Source organism: Schistocerca piceifrons, chromosome 7 (genome assembly GCF_021461385.2).
Source record: "Schistocerca piceifrons isolate TAMUIC-IGC-003096 chromosome 7, iqSchPice1.1, whole genome shotgun sequence".
NCBI classification, from domain to species: domain Eukaryota; kingdom Metazoa; phylum Arthropoda; class Insecta; order Orthoptera; family Acrididae; genus Schistocerca; species Schistocerca piceifrons.
This window is the reverse complement of record NC_060144.1, coordinates 192,210,163-192,230,903: the sequence shown is the minus strand read 5'-3', so window position 1 is coordinate 192,230,903 and position 20,741 is coordinate 192,210,163. Positions and strand designations below refer to the sequence as shown.

At 38.9% G+C, this 20,741-nt stretch overlaps 2 protein-coding genes across 4 annotated transcripts in view; one reads left to right on the top strand and one right to left on the bottom strand.

The window, feature by feature from the left end:
• Positions 1-20,741, bottom strand: part of LOC124805029 (GPI mannosyltransferase 2) — a 256,187-nt gene that overhangs the window by 55,121 nt on the left and 180,325 nt on the right. The gene's annotated exons all lie outside the window — the stretch shown is intronic.
• Positions 1-20,741, top strand: part of LOC124805028 (dual oxidase 2-like) — a 250,335-nt gene that overhangs the window by 53,114 nt on the left and 176,480 nt on the right. For both annotated transcript variants that reach the window (XM_047265439.1, XM_047265440.1), the window contains exons 5-10: positions 5,002-5,183; positions 6,389-6,632; positions 7,793-8,020; positions 14,889-14,972; positions 19,547-19,647; positions 19,911-20,034. In XM_047265439.1, the coding sequence (XP_047121395.1) occupies positions 5,002-5,183; positions 6,389-6,632; positions 7,793-8,020; positions 14,889-14,972; positions 19,547-19,647; positions 19,911-20,034 (963 nt within the window). The remainder of the gene's footprint in view (positions 1-5,001; positions 5,184-6,388; positions 6,633-7,792; positions 8,021-14,888; positions 14,973-19,546; positions 19,648-19,910; positions 20,035-20,741) is intronic.

Below are 20,741 nucleotides of genomic sequence, written 5' to 3'. Positions count from 1 at the left end.
TGCCTGCTCAGACAGATCACAGTTCCATTCCTAAATTTAATGTTGACAACTGCAGCTCTCAATTGTACTAATTGTTCTTGTGCCACTGTCATTATCAGCTTTTGAGGTTCACAACTACTACAGTGCACAACAGTCTAACAGCATCTCTACTCAAGTCGGCTGCTTCATAGTGCCCAATATGAAAAAAATTGTAGTCACTCTTGATGCTGTAACCTATTTATCATGACTCTGTGGCAGTTCCACACGTCTATTTCGTGATATATATTTTAGTCTTGACACATTATTTAGCAATAGCTGTTCAACAAATAAATGTGTTGGCTCAACTTTTGTGGTTTTATTTAATTAGAAACGATTACTTATAACATTGGTATGTGAATTATGGAGAAGACATATATGTGATGCATTAATATTACTGAATTGGATAAATGTTATGTTACTAAATATTTTTCAGTGAATCATCATGATTTCTGTATGTGATTGAACTACTATTACAGTAAAAACGAAAATCAGGTTAAGTTCCATTCACTGCATAAGTATAAAGTGAGCAAACTTTTTTGTAAGTTACAGTCTCACATTTTTTTATCATCAGAATTGATGAAAAACTTTTAACTGCTTTGTATAAATAGTGTTTCAAATAGTAGTTTACAACAATACTACTGAATACAATACTTAGCTTTGCTGTCCTTGGAACAAAGACTGCTATCAATATACGACAATCACTGTAAACACACATATTGTAATGCTTCTGCAGTGACAGATGCAGTAAAAATAAATTTATAATTAACTCCTACTTCTATATCAGTTTTTAATCACTAAAATATCAAATTTGGTGGCACTTGCAAGTCTCAGATATCTTATCAGCATCTGTGTTGTCAACACAACATTTAGTTCACTGTTCTGTTTAGGTCATGAAAATCTTTGTTTTCTATGGTTCACAAATGATTAATTTCTACGAGCTGAAACAGCCATTTGTAAAGAGAATGAAATAATGTGTACAATTTGGATAGAAAATATATTAATATAAGTGCCAAAAACCAATTGTTGCCTCTTATTCAGACACTGACTGCTTTTGACGAAAGGAAATAATCATGGTCATCCATGATTTACTGCACAAATATAATTTAGACTCTGCTTAACAAGATGTGGTTTGTTACACTGACAATGCAATACATAAATTCTTTCAGGAAACTTGTTGACACGACAGTGCTTGTTTAAGTGAAACTGTGACGCACTTTGTCATTGCAAGACAAGTAGAGTGTGCGCGTGCGGGAGGGGGTGGGAGGCAGGTATGCATTTCTTCATGAAAGGGATGGTTCAGAGCCCATATTAAACTGTAGGTATTGCAGTTACTGGCTTGGTAACACCGTTTAAAGGTTGGAGGAAAACAACAATATACCACTTCCAATACGACCTTGCCTAGTAAATCTCTCAGGTGTTCAAACCATTTTAGTTCTCTTACACAGAGTTCATTCTTGGTATCAGTTACGACATTCTGTACTCCAATTGTTGTTCACACTTATACTTGTCTGTCTAAAGGAAAAACTCATTCCCATCTTAAGTTTAAAATGGATCAAGTTGCTGGTGCAAAAAATAGTTATGCTTCCTGATTTATGGAATCCCCATGAAGACATTGCTGATGTCATTCCTAACATCCTAGAGTCCAGCACTGAGCCCCCCCAGTCCATCTGCCAATCATTTACGACCCACATGTCCCATCCACTTTCATTTTCATTTCAAAATAATCTGTTCCCTGCCCCATTTGTTTGCTTTCCTTCCCCTCCAAGAAATTCCCAAGATGCAACTCTCCACCTTTAAGTGAGCAACTTACAATTTTGGAATGGTTTTTATATTTCAAGTCCACATTAACTGCCGTATGTTAAAAACTGGTAATATACACCAATTGTAAAATTTATGTTTTAGACATACTGGAAACTCCATTTTGAATCTTTACATTGTCTGCCTTTACATTCAACTTTCCTAGAATAGTGACACACTTACTGAAGCATTTTTGAACAACAAGTATTGCCAACGTCCTTCACAACCTGAAAGCAGATGCTATTTCGATTATGAAATTTCCCACTGTCAGTGTCAAGACATCATCTAGCACATTTCCACTGCTTCATTCCTTACAGTCAATGTAATAATATTTTGGATAACTCAGTTAGGGTACAAAGAATATTTTACATAAAAAGTGAGCCATATGGGTCATTTGCTACGTTATTTTATGAATCTCATTAAGGCATCTATTTAACAAGCTGGGGAGTCTTAAACAGATGTAAATCCATTTATTCAGTAATGAGTCACAACATAGACTCGTTTACTTGGAACGGCAACATCCCCAGTAAACAAGCCTAACTGATAAAATTATCATTGTTTAGTATATTCTGGAACTTGTTGAACTTTTGACTGTATGGACTCCTTTTATGTGTAATATGACTCGCCTCATTTTCTTTTAGTATTTTCTCTCATAGCTGGAGATCCCCAGGGACTTGTCTTTCATCCTCTATACATCATAGAAGTGAAGTATCTCATGGCCTTGTGGCTTTTGCCTCGTGCACACAGGAGCAGGATTTCTGGTAGAAATGCTAAGGAACCACAGAGGCTTTTCTTGAGATTGCTCTCGCTTCACAGATCACATACAAAACAATATTACAGTGAAAGAATTTAATACACACTGTACAGGGTTATTACAAATGATTGAAGCGATTTCACAGCTCTACAGTAACTTTATTATTTGAGATATTTTCACAATGCTTTGCACACACATACAAAAACTCAAAAAGTTTTTTTAGGCATTCACAAATGTTCGATATGTGCCCCTTTAGTGATTCGGCAGACATCAAGTCGATAATCAAGTTCCTCCCACACTCGGCGCAGCATGTCCCCATCAATGAGTTCGAAAGCATCGTTGATGCGAGCTCGCAGTTCTGGCACGTTTCTTGGTAGAGGAGGTTTAAACACTGAATCTTTTACATAACCCCACAGAAAGAAATCGCATGGGGTTAAGTCGGGAGAGCGTGGAGGCCATGACATGAATTGCTGATCATGATCTCCACCACGACCGATCCATCGGCTTTCCAATCACCTGTTTAAGATATGCCGAACATCATGATGGAAGTGCGGTGGAGCACCATCCTATGGTACGTTTAGCTCACTGCTTGCTTTATTCGTCGACTTCCGCGGGCTACGCGTGAAACTTGCCCGCATGCGTTCAACCGTTTCTTCGCTCACTGCAGGCCGACCCGTTGATTTCCCCTGCGCATATCATCACCGAGTGGAGTTGGCAGTTGGTGGTTCTTTGTTGAACTTCGTCCTGAAGTGTCGTTGCACTGTTATGACTGACTGATGTGAGTGCATTTCAAGCACGACATACGCTTTCTCGGCTCCTGTCACCATTTTGTCTCACTGCGCTCTCGAGCGCTCTGGCGGCAGAAACCTGAAGTGCGGCTTCAGCCGAACAAAACTTTATGAGTTTTTCTATGTATCTGTAGTGTGTCGTGACCATATGTCAATGAATGGAGCTACAGCGAATTTATGAAATTGCTTCAATCATTTGTAATAGCCCTGTATAAATGAAAAAAAGCAAGTATGCATAAAATGGAAATAACATATCAACAAACTGGGGAAAGACAGATTAGTTCAACAACTAATCAACTAGAAAACAAAAGAAAAGAGAGGTGAATGACAACTGAGAAACAGATGACTTGAGTGAAGACAGAACAATCTGTAAACCTATTCCTCCAAGAAGTGAAGAAAAATAAGATGAAGAAAATTAAATTTTAATGGCGGTGCACTAAATGAAACACTGTGTGTCAAATGCCATAATGCCAAGATGAATAAGAAGCTGTAATGGAATCAACAAAAGGAGGGTAGTTTTGTGTGTTTTGTAGTTATCATAATCTTTCAATATGGGACATAGACACAGTTTCCTTGTGAACTTTGTCGCCTTGACTACAATTCAGACTGGGTTTCTCTAATTTGTTGCAATTAGTGCATATCCTGTCTCGTTCAACATACCTGAAAGTGTTCCTTCTGGAAGAGATCTCCAAAACATGATGAATGAATAAATCAAAGGTTCCAGAACGAGATTTTCACTCTGCAGTGGAGTGTGCGCTGATATGAAACTTCCTGGCAGATTAAAACTGTGTGCCGGACCGAGACTCGAACTCGGGACCTTTGCCTTTCGCGGGCAAGTGCTCTACCACTTAGCTACCCAAGCACGACTCATGCCCCGTACTCACAGCTTTACTTCTGCCAGTATCTCGTCTCCTACCTTCCAAACTTAACAGAAGCTCTTCTGCGAACCTTGCAGAACTAGCACTCCTGAAAGAAAGGATATTGCGAAGACATGGCTTAGCCACAGCCTGGGGGATGTTTCCAGAATGAGATTTTTCACTCCGCAGTGGAGTGTGCGCTGATATGAAACTTCCTGGCATATTAAAACTGTGTTTTTAAATCAAAGGTGTTTAACAAGATTATGGTGAGAACAAAAAATGAGAACAATTGAAAATTCAGAAGAGAAATATATATTATAAGTCCCTTCTTTAACACTTTATCTGAATATCTAGATTAAAGGTTCACACTAGTAAATAAATGTTCATTGTAAAAAGGTTTTAAATCTTACAGTTCTTAATCTTTCATGCTAGTAAGTATTAGACAAAACTATAACTGTTTAGTGTTACTGGGAAAGCAGCAGCATTTCTTTCCAAATTATGGCTTTCCAACTAATTTTATTTTTTGAGTTCACTTACAGTGTGTCTAAGTACAAGTAGAATACAGCAGTATAATCATACTTATTCATAAACATAACATACATAATAAGTTTCTGACAGTTTCTTCCCTCTGATAATAAGCCTCTTGATTCATTCCAGATCGTTGAAAGTTCCCTTATATGATCAGGTTTATGAGACCTCTTTAATAAATGGTTTGCACTGTTAATTACTGCTCTACTGAACAACCCATTATTCCTTTAGTAATGGAAAATGTACCTGTCATTTTAAGGTCAACAAGTTGTGGAAGAAATTCTAGATGCACAAAGGCCATCATGTCCACCAGAATATTTCAATATTGATATACCCATGGGCCACAAATACAGAGAGGAGAGTGGTCTGACTATCATGCCAGTCCTCAGAACAAGATTTGATATGAACACTGGCTTATCTCCTAATAACCCTCGGCAACAGGTACTGTAAATTCGTTGATGAAGCTTCATACCAAATGTGTACTAGATGTGCTCGCAATACGTTGTCATATGTTGACATTTGTTTGTTTCTACACTATTTTCTTAAGTTCAGAAACAGTATTTAAGGTTCTTCACTACGGCTTCACTGACCTCTTGAATGTCCTAAGAAGGACATCCTACCCAAAATTCTACCCGTGCCACCCAAGGTACCATTCTAGTCTATACAATATTATTGTCTTTCTTCATGCTAATACTGCACCCAAAGTGTCTTTATCCTATCCAGGTGCAAGACCTGTCCCTTACTCTAGCCCATCAATTCTAACAGTAGTCCAGAAGGACCACATAATAGAGCAGCTATGTCACAGATGCAGTGCAGTTAGTTTTCAGTGTTTTATATGGTTATGAAATCTAATGAGTTTTCTGCTTGCACAAATGGCCATGGTCAATTGGTGATTTACTGCGAACTGAACCACTCAGTCACTGAAAATGCCGAATACTACAATATCAGTCAATATCTGCTTAAGTACTTGCCCCTTCCAATATAGCTCCTTCTGAACTGTGCAGATGAGGATGGTCACTCTAGGGCACATTCCAATCTCAGAATCCTCTTGTACTAAACCTTTGCTTGTCCCCATTCTCAGCTGTCATCTTCTCACTCCCTTGTCCTCACACTTTCTTCTACTGTCATTATGCACCCAGTTCCTCCTCTAACCTGATACTGTACTTCTATCGACTTACACTGCTCTCTATCAAATGGTCCACCTTTCCAGTATAGTGACTGTTAAGAATTAATTGTAATTGTCACCATAATTAACCCTCCTCTTGCCTCTGCTCTGAAAGGCACCAATTTCCCATCTCCTGCCTCTCAATATTTTCCTGATTCTTATTTGTTAGTTCTTCCCTGGAATTTCCCTTCTTGTAATATCACTTCTGCATAGGTGTGAATATTTCTAATTTGGAACTTAACACTTTCTGTCAGTGACATATTATATTACAATATGTTTATAGTTAAATAAGTTGGAGAATCTTCTTTTCTTCCACAGTTAACTTAATACAACACATTCTTACTACAAGACAACAATGACAATTGAGAGAGATTATGAGTTTTCATACGTCATAACTGACAGCATATTTTTAAATAGAAATAAGGTTTTTGTATGTGCACAACTGCTTTTTTTAGTTATTTATTAATTGTGCATGTTTCAGCTGAATGAAATAACACCTTGGATAGATGGAGGTTTAGTATATGGAACTACAAAAACATGGTCAGATGTACTGCGGACTGATGAAGATGGGAATCTTGTACCTCATGGAGAGCTTGCTTCATCTGCAGGAGGACTCTTCCCAGCTCTGAACAAGCAACGGCTACCCATGGCCAATCCACCACCACCTTTTTATCACAGTACCTACACCAAGCGACACTCTACAGATCCTGTGGAAAGATTTTTCAGTATGCAGATTTTTTTTGTTGCCGACAGCTGAGACTAAGTATAATTTATTAGTTTATTCCCAACAGGTGCCGTGAAGAGTTTTAGTCATAGTTCTATTACAGTGTAGTAGCCAGGACAACTTAAAAATGTTTAAGTTTGGTTTGACAGTTGAGAGCTTAAAACATACAAGATGTGGCTACAAAAGAATGGGAGTGATCCTATCACAGAGAAAGTACACATGCACCAAAGATGAACAACCAATAGCTGTGAAGTGTGAAACTTTCTCATTTGAATTTAGCATCTTTGGTGTCTATAAACAAATCAGTATGGCCATGGGCTTCATTTGTGTAAGAGCTGCTTATTTTTGCCAGAAAAATGATAAGTGTAATAATAGAGTGAGAAATTGAGCTGAGAAGCAGTGGTTGCTGAGCTGGGAGAACAGCAATAAACAGAATTTATCACCTGTGAATTTTTAATATAACACTATTCTCTGTGTCTGATGTCTCCACCTTTTCATCTTGCTAATTTGCATATTTCTCTTTCTCCTGATGAAGTAATTTATTGAAGCTCCAGCAACTGGAAATTCAATTATGTCTCAAAGTTTTTTTTCCCCTCCATTTCAATGGTTGGTAGTTAATATCCTTCCCCTATCTCAACAATGTTTATTCATCCATGAACAAAAAACGGCTGTGCAAACTTCCTCGCTATAGTTCATCTGTTCCATATATTTGTCTTTCATCATTCCTCTGAAATAAATTTTTACTAGTTTCTTTCTCCTTTGTTTCTCATCACTGTGAAATGAAGTGCCAAGAAAGAAATATTAAAATGAAAATGATGACAAGGTCTTACGCCATATTAAATTTTTTCAATGGACCATAAGATATAAAATGTATAAATAAACAATAAGAACTAAATCTTTGACTGTGGCACACAATAATAGAATATTTTAAGCTGTAACTTATATTTTCAGCTGTAACTTTCCTTTTGATGTGTGTGTGTTTGTGTGTGTGTGTGTGGTTTTTTTTTTTTTTTTTAATAACAGGTAGATATCAAAAAAGGGCAGACAGTTTTTGAAGTATATTTTTCGAGTTAATGTTTTGCTGATTTTTGTTGGGATTGATGTTCAGTTAAATGTATGAAATACATTTCACAAAGCACATTGTATTTCTTCACACAACAGAACTTGGTAACCCAAGAGGAAATGAGAATCCATTCCTACTAACATTTGGAATTCTATGGTTTCGATGGCATAATAAATTGGCACGTAAACTACATGAGCTGAATCCGGAGTGGACCGATGAAAAAGTGTACAATGAAGCACGCAAGTGGGTTATAGCAACTCAACAACACATAACTGTCAACACATGGTTGCCACAATTGCTGGGGAAACCATTGCCAGACTACAATGGTGAGCACAATTTAATATTTAATCAATAAAGAATTATCACAGTCAGATTTTGTGTGTGTTTGTGTGTGTGTGTGGGGGGGGGGGGGGGGGGGATGGTTGTAGGTCATTAGTATCCATTTGTTTATTAGTAAAAACATACAATGACATAACATTACCAAAATGAAATGTGACAAGAATATAACGATTTCTGATTGGTATAATGGCTAACTGTAATTGCTGCAATACAGCATGAAAGCCAAAGCAAGGTTCAACTGATCTGATAAGTTTCAGTACATTCTCATACACGATGATGGTAGAATATGTAAGCATCAAATATCAGTATGCCGTTCAGATAAACGGTGATACCCTTCAAAAACTATAATGTTTGCTGATGACAGGAAAAATAATAATTGGAGTTGCGTTCTACCAAACCTATGACTTGGTAGTTTTGGTACAGTACATAAAATGACTTAGTAAATGATAGGATTAGTAGGAGGACCACATATCATTCAGCATTAGTTCACTGTGTATTTTATATCTTTACAAAATATAAATTGCATTTATAAGTAAAAGATGTTCACGTAAAGTCGGCACTTTTATGTAACCCGAAAGAGTTACTTTTGATGCAAGTAGAGTTTACATGCACAAGCAAAAAAATTGTTTTTGTTTCGATTTTTTTTTTTTAAATTTTACCATTTTTTTGAAGACTTACTTATTTTACTTTTTCGTGTCCGGAGATTTTTCCAGTGTTGGAAGGATTGGCCGTTGTCTCTTATTGCAACGTTTCCGGGGGACGCCGGCATTATCTGACAGAAGAAATTACATTTTCTACTGCTATATGATAAACCTATTTTTTGTGTTTTTGCTTTTACCATAACATCCCTCTGTTTCACGTTACTAAGCAACAATTTTCAAATAAAACCTGAATTAAACAATGACTATTTCAATATTGCTATAAATACTGTTTATTTTTAAATATAAGACAAGCAGGTGACTATGTAGAACAAAAATGTTCTGTAGATTACGTGGCCCTTTATATATCCTCACTCAGTTTCTACACAGTTCACCGCTTCTCATTTCTAGGGAAATCTAGTAAGACACTGATTGCATAAGCAAAAAAGTGGTCAAAATGAGGTAACACCTAATAGGTATACAACACAAGGTACTGCGGTTATGACCTAAGCTGACCAAAGCTACTAATAAAACTACCATAGTCTACGTATACTTACGACGGTATATGGTAGCCTACAGTAGTTTTACAACTCAAATAATAATTAAGTGTCCAAATTTAATGTTAGGAGATATAGCTTTAACAGTAGCTGAGCAGGTCTAAAGTGCTTCTTAGTTAACAGCTTAAAACTTCATCTCACAAAAGTTTATGTTATGGAACTTCATCCACAAACAATTATCCATTAATACCAGAAGTAGACATTAATGGTAATATACTGAATGAAGTACAGCGTGTGAAATTCCTTGGGATCCAACTGGATAATAGGTTAAAATGGAGTCAACATATAGACAAACTAATCAAGCAGCTCAGTTCAGCATGTTATGCACTCAGAAGCATCTCCCACTATATTGATCCAAACACACAAGTGTTGGTTTATTTTGCATGTTTTCACTCCCTGCTTTCCCAGGGAAGTTTCGTATGGGGCAGTGCACCTAAAGTGAACTGTGGTGTCACCGCCAGACACCACACTTGCTAGGTGGTAGCCTTTAAATCGGCCACGGTCCGGTAGTATACGTCGGACCCGCGTGTCGCCACTATCAGTGATTGCAGACCGAGCGCCGCCACACGGCAGGTCTAGAGAGACATCCTAGCACTCGCCCCAGTTGTACAGCCGACTTTGCTAGCGAGGGTTCACTGACAAATTACGCTCTCATTTGCCGAGATTATAGTTAGCATAGCCTTCAGCTATGTCATTTGCTACGACCTAGCAAGGCGCCATTATCATTTGCTATTTATCTCGTGATACATGTACCGTCAGACCGATGTTCACCAATTATGAATTAAAGTTAAGTATTCCAACAGCTACGTACTTTATTTGCTAGACTTAAATCCTTTAACTGTTCCAGACCTCACGCCAGCCTGCGTGAGCTTAAACGCGTGCCTTTCGGCTTCACCTCCTAGTGGCTTGGCTGTCTTGCCAAGTCACAACATGAACAAAGCATTCATTCAGAAGAAGTGGGCAGTAAGAAGCTGCATTTACATCTACACATATACCCCGTACAGTGGATGGCATGGGTTACCCTATGCCATGTGCTGTATGGTGAATACCCGCAATCCACTGTACAGAACATGGCGTAGGGTACCCCATGCCATCCACTGTAAGGCGCGTGGCATAGGATACCGCCTACCACTACTAGTCATTTCCTTTCCTGTTCCACTCTCAAACAGAGCAACGGAAAAATGACTGTCAACATGCATCCGCGTGGCGGTTCTTACACGCAATGTCTGTTGGAGGCAGTACAATTGTTCTGCATTGAGCTTCAAATGCTGGTCCTCAAAAAGGATGTTGTCTTCCCTCCATGGATTCCCATTTGAGTTCCCAGAGGCACGTCTGTAACATTTGCATGTTGTTTGAACGTACCACTAACAAATCTAGCAGCCAGCGTCTGAATTGCCTCGAAGTCTTCCCTTTATCCAACATGGTACGGATCCCAAACACTTGAGCAATGCTTAATAATAGGTTGCACTAGCACCCTATATGCAGTCTCCTTTACAGGTGAACCACACTTTCTTAGAATCCTCCAAATAAATCAAATTCACCTTCCTACCACAAACTTCACAGCCTCATTCCATCTCATATTGCTCTGCAACATTATGCTCAGATATTTAAACGATGTGACTGTGTCAAGCAGGACACTACTAATGCTGTATCTAAACATAACGGGTTTGTTTATCCTATTCATCCACATTAACTTCCATTTTTCTACATTTAGAACTAGCTGCCATTCATCACATCAACTAGAAATGTTGTCTAAGTCATCCTGTATCCTCCTACAGTCTCTCAGTTTTCACACCTTACTGTACAACGTAGCATTACTGCCTACACTACTAAGTCATTTGTGTGTATAGAGAATAACAGAGGTCCTATCACACTTCTCCGAGGCACTACTGATGGTACCCATGCCTGGGATAAACACTCGCCATTGAGGCCATCATACCATGTTCTACAACTTAAGATGTCTTTGAGCCACTCACACATCTATGAACCTATTCCGTATCCACTGATGAGCCAAAACATTATGACCACATACCTGAAAGTGTGTTGGTCCACATCTGGAATACATTTCAGCAGAGATGCATAGATTTGACAAGTACTTGATAGGTTTTCAGAGATGTGTGGCACCAGGTGCCTATGTACAGGTTACACACTTCCCGTAATTTACAGGCAGTTGGTTTGTGGGCACGGAGCTGGCACCTGATAGCGTCCCAGTTGGGTTTCATCACATTCAGATAAGCTGAATGTGATGGGCAAGACATCAACGTGAGTTCACTATCATGCTCCTCAAACCAATGCCACACAATTCTGGCCTTGTGACACAGACAGCTATCCTACTGGAAGATGGGATTGCTGTTAGAGAAGACATCAAGCACAAGGGGTAACAGGTTGTCCCTAACAGTGTTCATGTAGCCCCACAACTGTTATGGTGCTTTTAGTTGCTACCACAGGTCCCATGGAATCCCAGGTGAATGTGCCCCAAACATAATACTGCTCCCACCATCCTACGTCCATGGCATGCTGCACGTTTCGAGCAGCAGTTCATCCGGATGATGACCATCGACCTGGTTTAGCAATAAATGAGATTCATCTGACCACACAACACAATTCCATTGAGCCACGGACCAATCTCAATGATCCCATGTCCACTGTAATCGAAACTGACGATGTTGGTGGGTCAACAGGTGAACACGTAGATATCCTCTGCTGTAAAACAGCACGTCCAACACTTTCTGCTGAACGGTGTGTTCCAAAACACTTGTGCCTGTGCCAGCACTGTACTCTGTCATCAGTTCTGCCACAAATTACTGCTTATCCTGATTTAGAGTGCAGTCAAGCCTCTGATCCCTATGTTCTGTGATGAGGTATGGATGTCCAATTTCTTGTCATTTAATTGTGGTTTCAACATTCTTCAACCACTTTCCATAGATTCTCACAACAGTAGCATAAGAACAGCCGACCAGCTTCACCATTTCTGAGATGCTCGCTCCCAGGCACTGGACCATAACAAACTGGCTGTTGTCAAGAGTCCCTTACGTTGTGGATTATGGCGTTTTCACCGGATATTGTCACTAGAAAGGTTCCCCACTTGCCTCTGCTTCACTCACATACTTTTCTTATTGCCTCACGTGCCCTCAGTGCCACATGACAGCATACAACCTCACAGTGGGCAGTGGTCATAATGTTTTGACTCATCAGCGTACTCATACCTTCTTCAAAAATAGCCAGCAATAGGTCGCCATGTCAAACGCTTTCCGTAAGAAAATTTATTATATTCAGACTGAGAACATGTTCAAGGATTCTGCAGCAAATAAATGTTACAGATATTGGACTGTAATTTTGCAGGTCTGTTCTTTTGCTTTCTTATATACAGGCATCACCCGCACTTTTTTCCAGTTGCTGAGGACTTTATACTGGGTGAGAGATTTGTGACAATAAAAGCTAGGTAAGGGGCCAATGCCATACAGTACTCTTTCAAAAACCGAGCTGGGATTCCACCTGAACCTGGTGAATTATTAGTTTTCAACTCTTCAGTTGTTTCTCTACATCAGGGATGCTTATTACCATGTCGTCCATAAGGGAGTCTGTCTGATGGTCAAATGTGGTACAGTTGTAAGATTGTCCTGTGTGAACAATTTCTTGAATGTAAAATTTAAAACCTTGGCTTTTGTTTTGCTATCTTCAACTGCCACATCGTACTGGTAAAGAAGTGACTGGATGGAAGCCTTGGACCCAGTTGGTAATTTTGTACAGGACCAGAATTTTTTCGGGTTCTCAGCCAGATGTTTTGCTGTGGTATGACAGTGGTAGTAGTTGTACATCTTGGGCTTTGATCTTTTTACAGATGCACGAATCTCTGGTAACTTTTGCTGGTTGTCATTCTTGTATTCTCTTTTGAACCAAGACTGCAACAGCCTCTGCTTCCTTATTTTCTGAGTATTGTGTAAAATATATAACTGTGCATCTTGTGTAGACATTTTTAAGGATCTTAGAATTATTAAACTCACTTCCCAACACATTCCTCCTTAATAGTTTTTGTTGCTGATAATAAAGATCAGTTTAAGCTAAATTTTGATTTACATAGTCACAATACAAGAAACAAACATAATTTTTATGTAAATTTTACCTTCTTATCTAGGGTTAAGAATGGAGCTATATACCCTGGTGGGGACGTATTAAAGGAGGTTCCATACAAAATAAAAAAGGAAATTGGTAATTTGTGCTAATTCAAAAGAAAACATACCTCATAAAGCCCTGTCTCTACTGATCATCCAAATATACAGATTCAGGAACTGAAAATTTCTGTTAGCTAAATGACAAATTGTAACATTCATTGCAAAGCTGCATGAGAAGTAGTAATTTACTGCAAATTTGATTCAGTGTTTACTGATACAGGTAAATATTTTCTGTGAAAAACAGTTTTAATCAAGTAAATCTTACGCTACTAACAGCTAATAAAGAGCAGCTCTATAGTATAGCTTGGAGGCAACAGATTTGTTTCCAAGTAGCAGCTTTCCTTCTAATTTACTTGATTAAAATAAGTTTGTATAAGCATGAATAGCATTGTGAAGTAAAGAAATTGTTTATTTTTAATACAGTAAGCAGATTATTTTTCTATGATTCTCTTGTCCTTTGTTAATGTATACCTCGACTCATCCCACACCCCTGAAGGTTTTCCCAGGGAATATGATGAATGAATGAACACAGGAAATGTTTACCAGGAAGAAGAGGCTCCCTAATGCACCTGTCATTATGCGCCACAGACAAATGCTGGCAGCTTACATGTACCATTTTCTTCACACATCACTAGAGACTGTTGAATAGCTTGTTTGTTGTCAGGCTGATGTGAACAATTTCTTGTCAAACATTGTCCCAGGCACTGAAATGGACTCACCACTTTAAGTCTGAAATAAAATGGCAATTGACACAATGTCTCCTCCATAGAAGTAGTTCATGAGAGTACCCTCAGCTGGTGGAGACATGGCTACAGTCTTCGGGGTCTCTGAAAGGGTCATTCCATTTGATGCCCTTCCTCTTGGTCAAACTATCATCTTAGGTGAGACTCTTAGTAAACAGAGAAAACAATTCATGGGCACCAAAAATGTGAACAGACTTCTCTTTTACCACGATAACACAAGGCTACACAAGTCTCGCATACCGAAGGGGCAATCACAAGACTTCCTCATATGCCATACAGTCTGAATCTTGGATTGTCTGACTTCCATTTCCTTGGCCCCCTGACAGATAGATTCTGTGGGTAGCACTAGTTCAATAGGGAAGTTACAGAAGCAGCAAGAAATTGGCTGACACACAGATCTGAAGAGTAATACAACGAATGCATACAGGCTCTAGCATTAAGGTGGTGTAAGGCCACAGAGCTGAACTGAGATTACATTGAGAAATAGCGTTTTATAACCAAAGAATTGGAGAATAATATGTCATATTTAGATCATGAATAGAACATTCTGTTTTATGAAAAAAAATTGTTGCATTACTTATTGAAAGATCCTTATAGTAATCTCATTCTCTGTAATATAACTATTACTGATTTAGAAACAGCTAATATCAATAAATTTGCACAATCACATATCATTTTTAGGATGTACCTGGTTTAGTTGTTCATTATTTGAAGTAGCTGTAATATGCCATGTATTCTTTTACAGGATATGATCCATCTATCAATCCACAGATTGATCAGTTTTTCCAATCAGCTGCATTTCGATTTGGACACACACTTGTGACACCAGGTACGTAGTTATTTAAGAAACTGGGTAAACAAATTTATTAGATAAGTTGCCAGAAACACAGCTATTTCCATTGCATTAGTATGAAGTTAAAGATTAATGAGATTAATTGAATCTGGAGTTTAGACATACACAGTATCCGAGAAAGTCCTTGTACCCCGTGGACTTTGTACAGTAGGAAAACAAGTAGCTGTTTTATTGGTATTCCTGCTTTGAATAACGTTTCTTTCAATCAAACAGGATTGCTTTTTGAGATGCAGCCTTGCCAAAGTGATCTTTAAAGGCACTGATTGCCTCTGTCACTGTTTGCCCTGTCTGTAGATATTTGTGCACCCTCCCACATACCACAATGACACTAATCACTCCTCAACAGTGTCACAGTGGCCACTCACATCAGCCACAGCCTCACAACTGTAATATTGCACCATGGTTCTGTCTGATGAAGCAGACAGCTTTTGTGACTGACATAATAGGGTGGGTTCACAATACACCTCAGCAGCTACGAGCACTGGCGCAAGAAGTACCCCGACACAGCAGTATGCGCCACCCAGGGCCTCTGAGAGGAGGAGCCGGTACAGCATTAAGGCACCACCGGGGATACAGTGTTGCTGCTTGGCAAGAAAGCAGGAGCAACAATTTCAAGGTAACCACTCAGTCACACTGTCCGCAGCTCGTGGTCTTGCGGTAGCGTTCTCACTTCCCGCGCACGGGGTCCCGGGTTCGATTCCCGGCGGGGTCAGGGATTTTTCCCTGCCTCGTGATGACTGGGTGTTGTGTGTTCATCATCATTTCATCTTCATTGACTCGCAAGTCGCCGAAGTGGCGTCAATTAAAAAGGACTTGCAATACGGCGGCCGAACTTCCCTGCATGGGACCTCCCGGCCAACAATGCCATACGATCATTTCATTTCATTTCATTAACACTGAAGCCTCAACCTTGTAAGAGCTTAGAGGGCAGAAACACTGCAGTTTCAATAACAGTAACAGATCAAGCTTGCATATATACTGCCCAATTCAGGCAGGCATTGTCTGGCATCATCAGCCACTAGCCACAGTGGGAGCTCCAGACCAGTCTATGAGCTAAAATGAGACTCTGTCTTTACTTGCAACAGGCTTAGTGCCTTTCCCTCAGCAAGCTGCCTGCTGGCTGACTGCCAACTGCTGCTGGATGCCTACTTTCGTGGACCGCGGTTGGAGCCTTGACCATCTAGCTGCCCGACCATCACAACCCGTGCAGGTAAACACTCACCGTTCATAACCCTATGTAGGCACATATCACAGCCACTGGTTGGCTTCTCCGTGCTAGGGACTGCAGTTTGATTCCACCTGCACTATGCTTCCCGCTGAGCAGTGGGAACGAGCCAGCCGCTCAGGCACCACACGTTGCTCACTGTTGCACAGATGACAGCACACCTTCGCCAGCTGCCACCACCTCTTGCGGAAGTATATCACGCACTGTCCACACGACGACCCTTTGCTGACACCGGCATGCTTCTGTTGGCTAGCCTGCATCGTGGTGAGCATTGACCACCTGATAGTACCGGCAGTACTGCATAGTTTGTTACAGAACAGAGAGATCACTTGACAATACTATTTTCACGACAGAGTGTATGACACTTACCTGAGACCCATGACAACACTACTGCAGCATACACAGTGTGATAACCTGACGGCATCCTGACTTATCACATTCGGCCTCGTGACCCATTGCAATGTTCACCCACCTTGGACAATAAAGTAGCAGCGCAATACTGACACATAAGAATACACTACTAACAATGCTTTTTGTCAGTAATGTACCGTTTTGTTTTAGTATTGCATTATTTCATTTGTGAAGCCACGGCTAATGTGACGAGCAATTAGTGCCATGTACGGGAGTGCATTAATGGCCACATCACGGCAAAATGATAGAGGCTACGAGTGACTTGAGAAAGCAACTCGTCAAGGCAGTCAGAAACACAAGAGGAAATGTGCCAGTAGTTCCATCAAATAAGCATTCACCATTGAAATCCACTGGCAAAAGAGCAGCTGAACTTCAAGTACTACCATCAGCACTGCATGGACACATTAAAAAAACTTCAAAATTAAAAGATTTAGACTGATGTTTGTGAAATAATTGTCTGAAAACCAGCTGTAGCTTAACACTATTTCTGAATGACATGCCTTACTGAAGAGTGCTATTTTCTGATGAATGTGCAATATATCACAGTTCACAAAGGAAGGATATGGTTTTCTGGATGAAGGAGATCCCCATTACGTGTGTCGGACAGGAACCTGGCTCACATATGATGGGGGCAAGGCTGACATTACGATACCTGTTCAGAACACATTTTTTGAAGAGTTTATCAATGGAAATTCTTATTTGGACATGTTGAAAAGACATAGTTAATACTTCATCTCAAAGACAAGGAAGTCATGGATCACGTGTGATTAGAGCACAACCAGAGCTGTAGCAAGTTTTGCTATTCAGGTGTGTGAGTTTCTTGAGGAACAATTTCAAGGCCAATAGATTGGACGTGGTTCGGCAAAATCTCGAGCCCTGTTGAAACTGCTACCAGAGGCCGTGTTCAAACAACTCGTTATGGAGAATAATGAAATCCCATATGGCTCAACATTGGTACAAGAATAACAAAGAATTGTGCACGAGTGTTGAGGAAATCTTTAAAAGTAAAACTCCTCACAAGGTTGACAAGATGTCAAAGAGGACATGGAGATGTGTAGATATATGTGTAAGGGATGAGGGTGCACATACAGATCTGTTGGGTACATGGTTTTTAAACATAGTTACTCCAAAACACAATATAATGTTTCGACCTGTGGGTACGGGAACTTCTCGAACACACTGTATATCTTTAGCACAATTATTACACCATTAATATATCTGAACATTGTAAGCATACTGCACATTATCCATTAGGCTCTTGTATGTTTCCACTGTCACTCTGAATGATGCAGCCCTACTTCAGTTTGATGCAGCTCTCCATGCTCCTGTGCTAGTCTCTTCACCTCTGCATAATTACTGCAACCATCTGAACCTGCTTACACTGTCCATGCCTCCAGTCTCCCTCCACATTTATTTATGTCCAGGCTTTCCTCTGCTAGCAAAATGACTATACCGTGATGGCTCGGGAAGTGTCCCAACAACTGATCCCTTCTTTTAGTGAAGTTGTGCCTTAAATTTCTTTCTACCTCATTTGATTCAGTACCTCATCTCCAGTTATTCAATCTAACCATTTAATTTTCTTTATTCTTCTGTAACACCATATTTCAAAATCTTCTATTATCTTCTTGTCTGAACTGTTTATTGTCAATATTTCACTTCCATACAAGTTTGAGTGATCACGATTTTAAAAGTGATGACCAACATATGACAAAGATTTTAAGGAAGGTTTAAGGGATATTTGGTCACAATAAGTTTCAATAGGACAACTAAATTATGTTCTTAGAGTGGGCAACAACTGAGATATAAATATTAAAAAAATGGCATACTTTGTTTACATTTACTGTATCATGTCATACAGAATCATATTTTGGGGTAACTCTACAAAACACTTTCGTGAGCTCTTGTTACGTATTTTATATCATAACTGCTTATTGGTCCAAGGTAAGTTCACCTGTGGCTTGCTGCCAGCACTCACTGAGAAACATTTCCCCCTCATACATGACCTTTAGACGCATAAGCTGTGTCTTTCTTTCCCCACTCCTCGCATTCCCTTGAGCCAAACCATTTTCTTTCTGTAGAAGCAAGAACAGAAAAACTATTGATTAGCATATGAAAAATGTTCAAGATTTGTTGGTCAGGGAATTTTAACTATCAAATAAGGTAGCCAGGCAAAAAAAGGCTATAATATGGGAGATTCCAGTAAATATGGGAGAGTTGGTCACCCTTGTGCAAGTCTTACACTCTACACAAATGCCTTGAGAAAATAGTTCCTAACATTTAAATTTATATTCATTATTAACAAATTTCTCTTTTTCAAAATGCTACTCTGTCAAGTCAGTCTATATTTTAAATTCTCTCTAATTCGGTCATCACCAGTTATTTTGCTGCCCAAGTATCAAAACTCATCCTCTATTTTTAATGTTTCATTTCCCAATATAATTTCCATAGCATCACTTGATTTAATTACTGTCAGCATATGTACCTCAATTTTACTGTTTAGAGCCATTCTTTTCCCCAAGTGTTTAACTATCTAAAGGTTTTTACGTTTTTCCAGAGATTGTTCTAATTATATGAGTTTCTTATGTACAACTGAACTGGCTGTGAATAATTTAAAGTGACCACCAACTTGGATGGAAGAATGGCAAGGAAAACAGGGAGGATGTAGAGTCAGCAGTTATATATTTTCATAATTATTGCTTATCCTCCCCAAGTCAATTTTCTTTGGCAAATTTTGTACTTACCTTTTCTCTTTTACTTGACAAGGAAAACACAAACCTTACAATTATTTATTTATTTCTCTGTTTATTCACATGCTGTGTGAATTTACTTTTCATTGTGGCTTCATTCATGCTGTTGGTGGTTGCACAAGATAAAATCAATGGTGTGCATTAAAATATTAAATTTTGTCTCATAGGTGTTTACATCAGAGACTATGCACGAAATGGATGTAAAGTGGGTGTCCTCGGTGACAAATTCAAAACAGTGCGGACCTGCCAACATTACTGGAGACCATATGTAAGGCACTTCGAATGGTTGCAATTTGTAACAAGATTTACTGTTTTGTGTTACTGCTATTACTTTTCACATGTACTGTACAATATGTACAATACGGCAACTCATAAGAGCAGTAAAATGATAAAGTTATCATCAATATGTCATTAGATACTTGTGTTCATTATTTACTATTTCACTTACACTAGAATATCAACAGTATTAGTTGAAGAAATAAATTAGTTTTGTAAATACTGGAGCTTGAGCCACATATTGTTTATTGCTAGGAATCCATCACAAGGAAATATAATAATGAAACATCAGAATTTGTTGACATTGATCGTCTGCTTATGGGAATGGCAATGCAGATGTGTGAAAGAGAAGATAATGTGATTGTTGAAGATCTCAGAGGTAAGACACCTCTTAACAGCAGTTAATCATTAATATTAATAGGTATTTCAGCTAGCTAGTTTTTGCCTTAAAGGTACCATATCCTTGACGGATCTTCTACATGATGCAGTCCATTTAATATGATGAACAACAGAATATATTACAAAATATTCTATAAATATGATTGAATTGTAGTTATGTTTAAATTAAGTAATCAGAGCTTTTATTTTTTGCTACTCTTCCAATATTTACTTTTATCATTCTTTTTAAATTTCTAAATTTTGTATTATTGTTCTGTATTAACATTTAAGTTAAAACAGGACAAGTACTGAATTCCCGCAGATGAAACATATACATGCATACACACTTCTGGTGTCTTGTCTTTAGACGTTAGCTGCTTATCTCCACTCTGTAAATTGATAATACAATACTGCACAATATTCTACACCTTGAGGGAACAGCTGATTGCAGGGAGGTGTGTTATCAAATCAGGGTATAATTTAGATACTTTGTCAGTCTCAAATTTTTAATTCATTCCAATATTCTAGCTCAAGACTTCCTATTTTTCACTGCCACTAATGACCTCAATGTCAGCAAGACATTAAACCCAGTCTTCATTCCCTTCTATTTTTCAGTAATGAATGATTTTCATGGTTGGGACCTATGAAACAGGTGTCTATTAGCATTTGCAGTCTCAATGTTTGTAAATCCCAGAATAATGCTGTTGT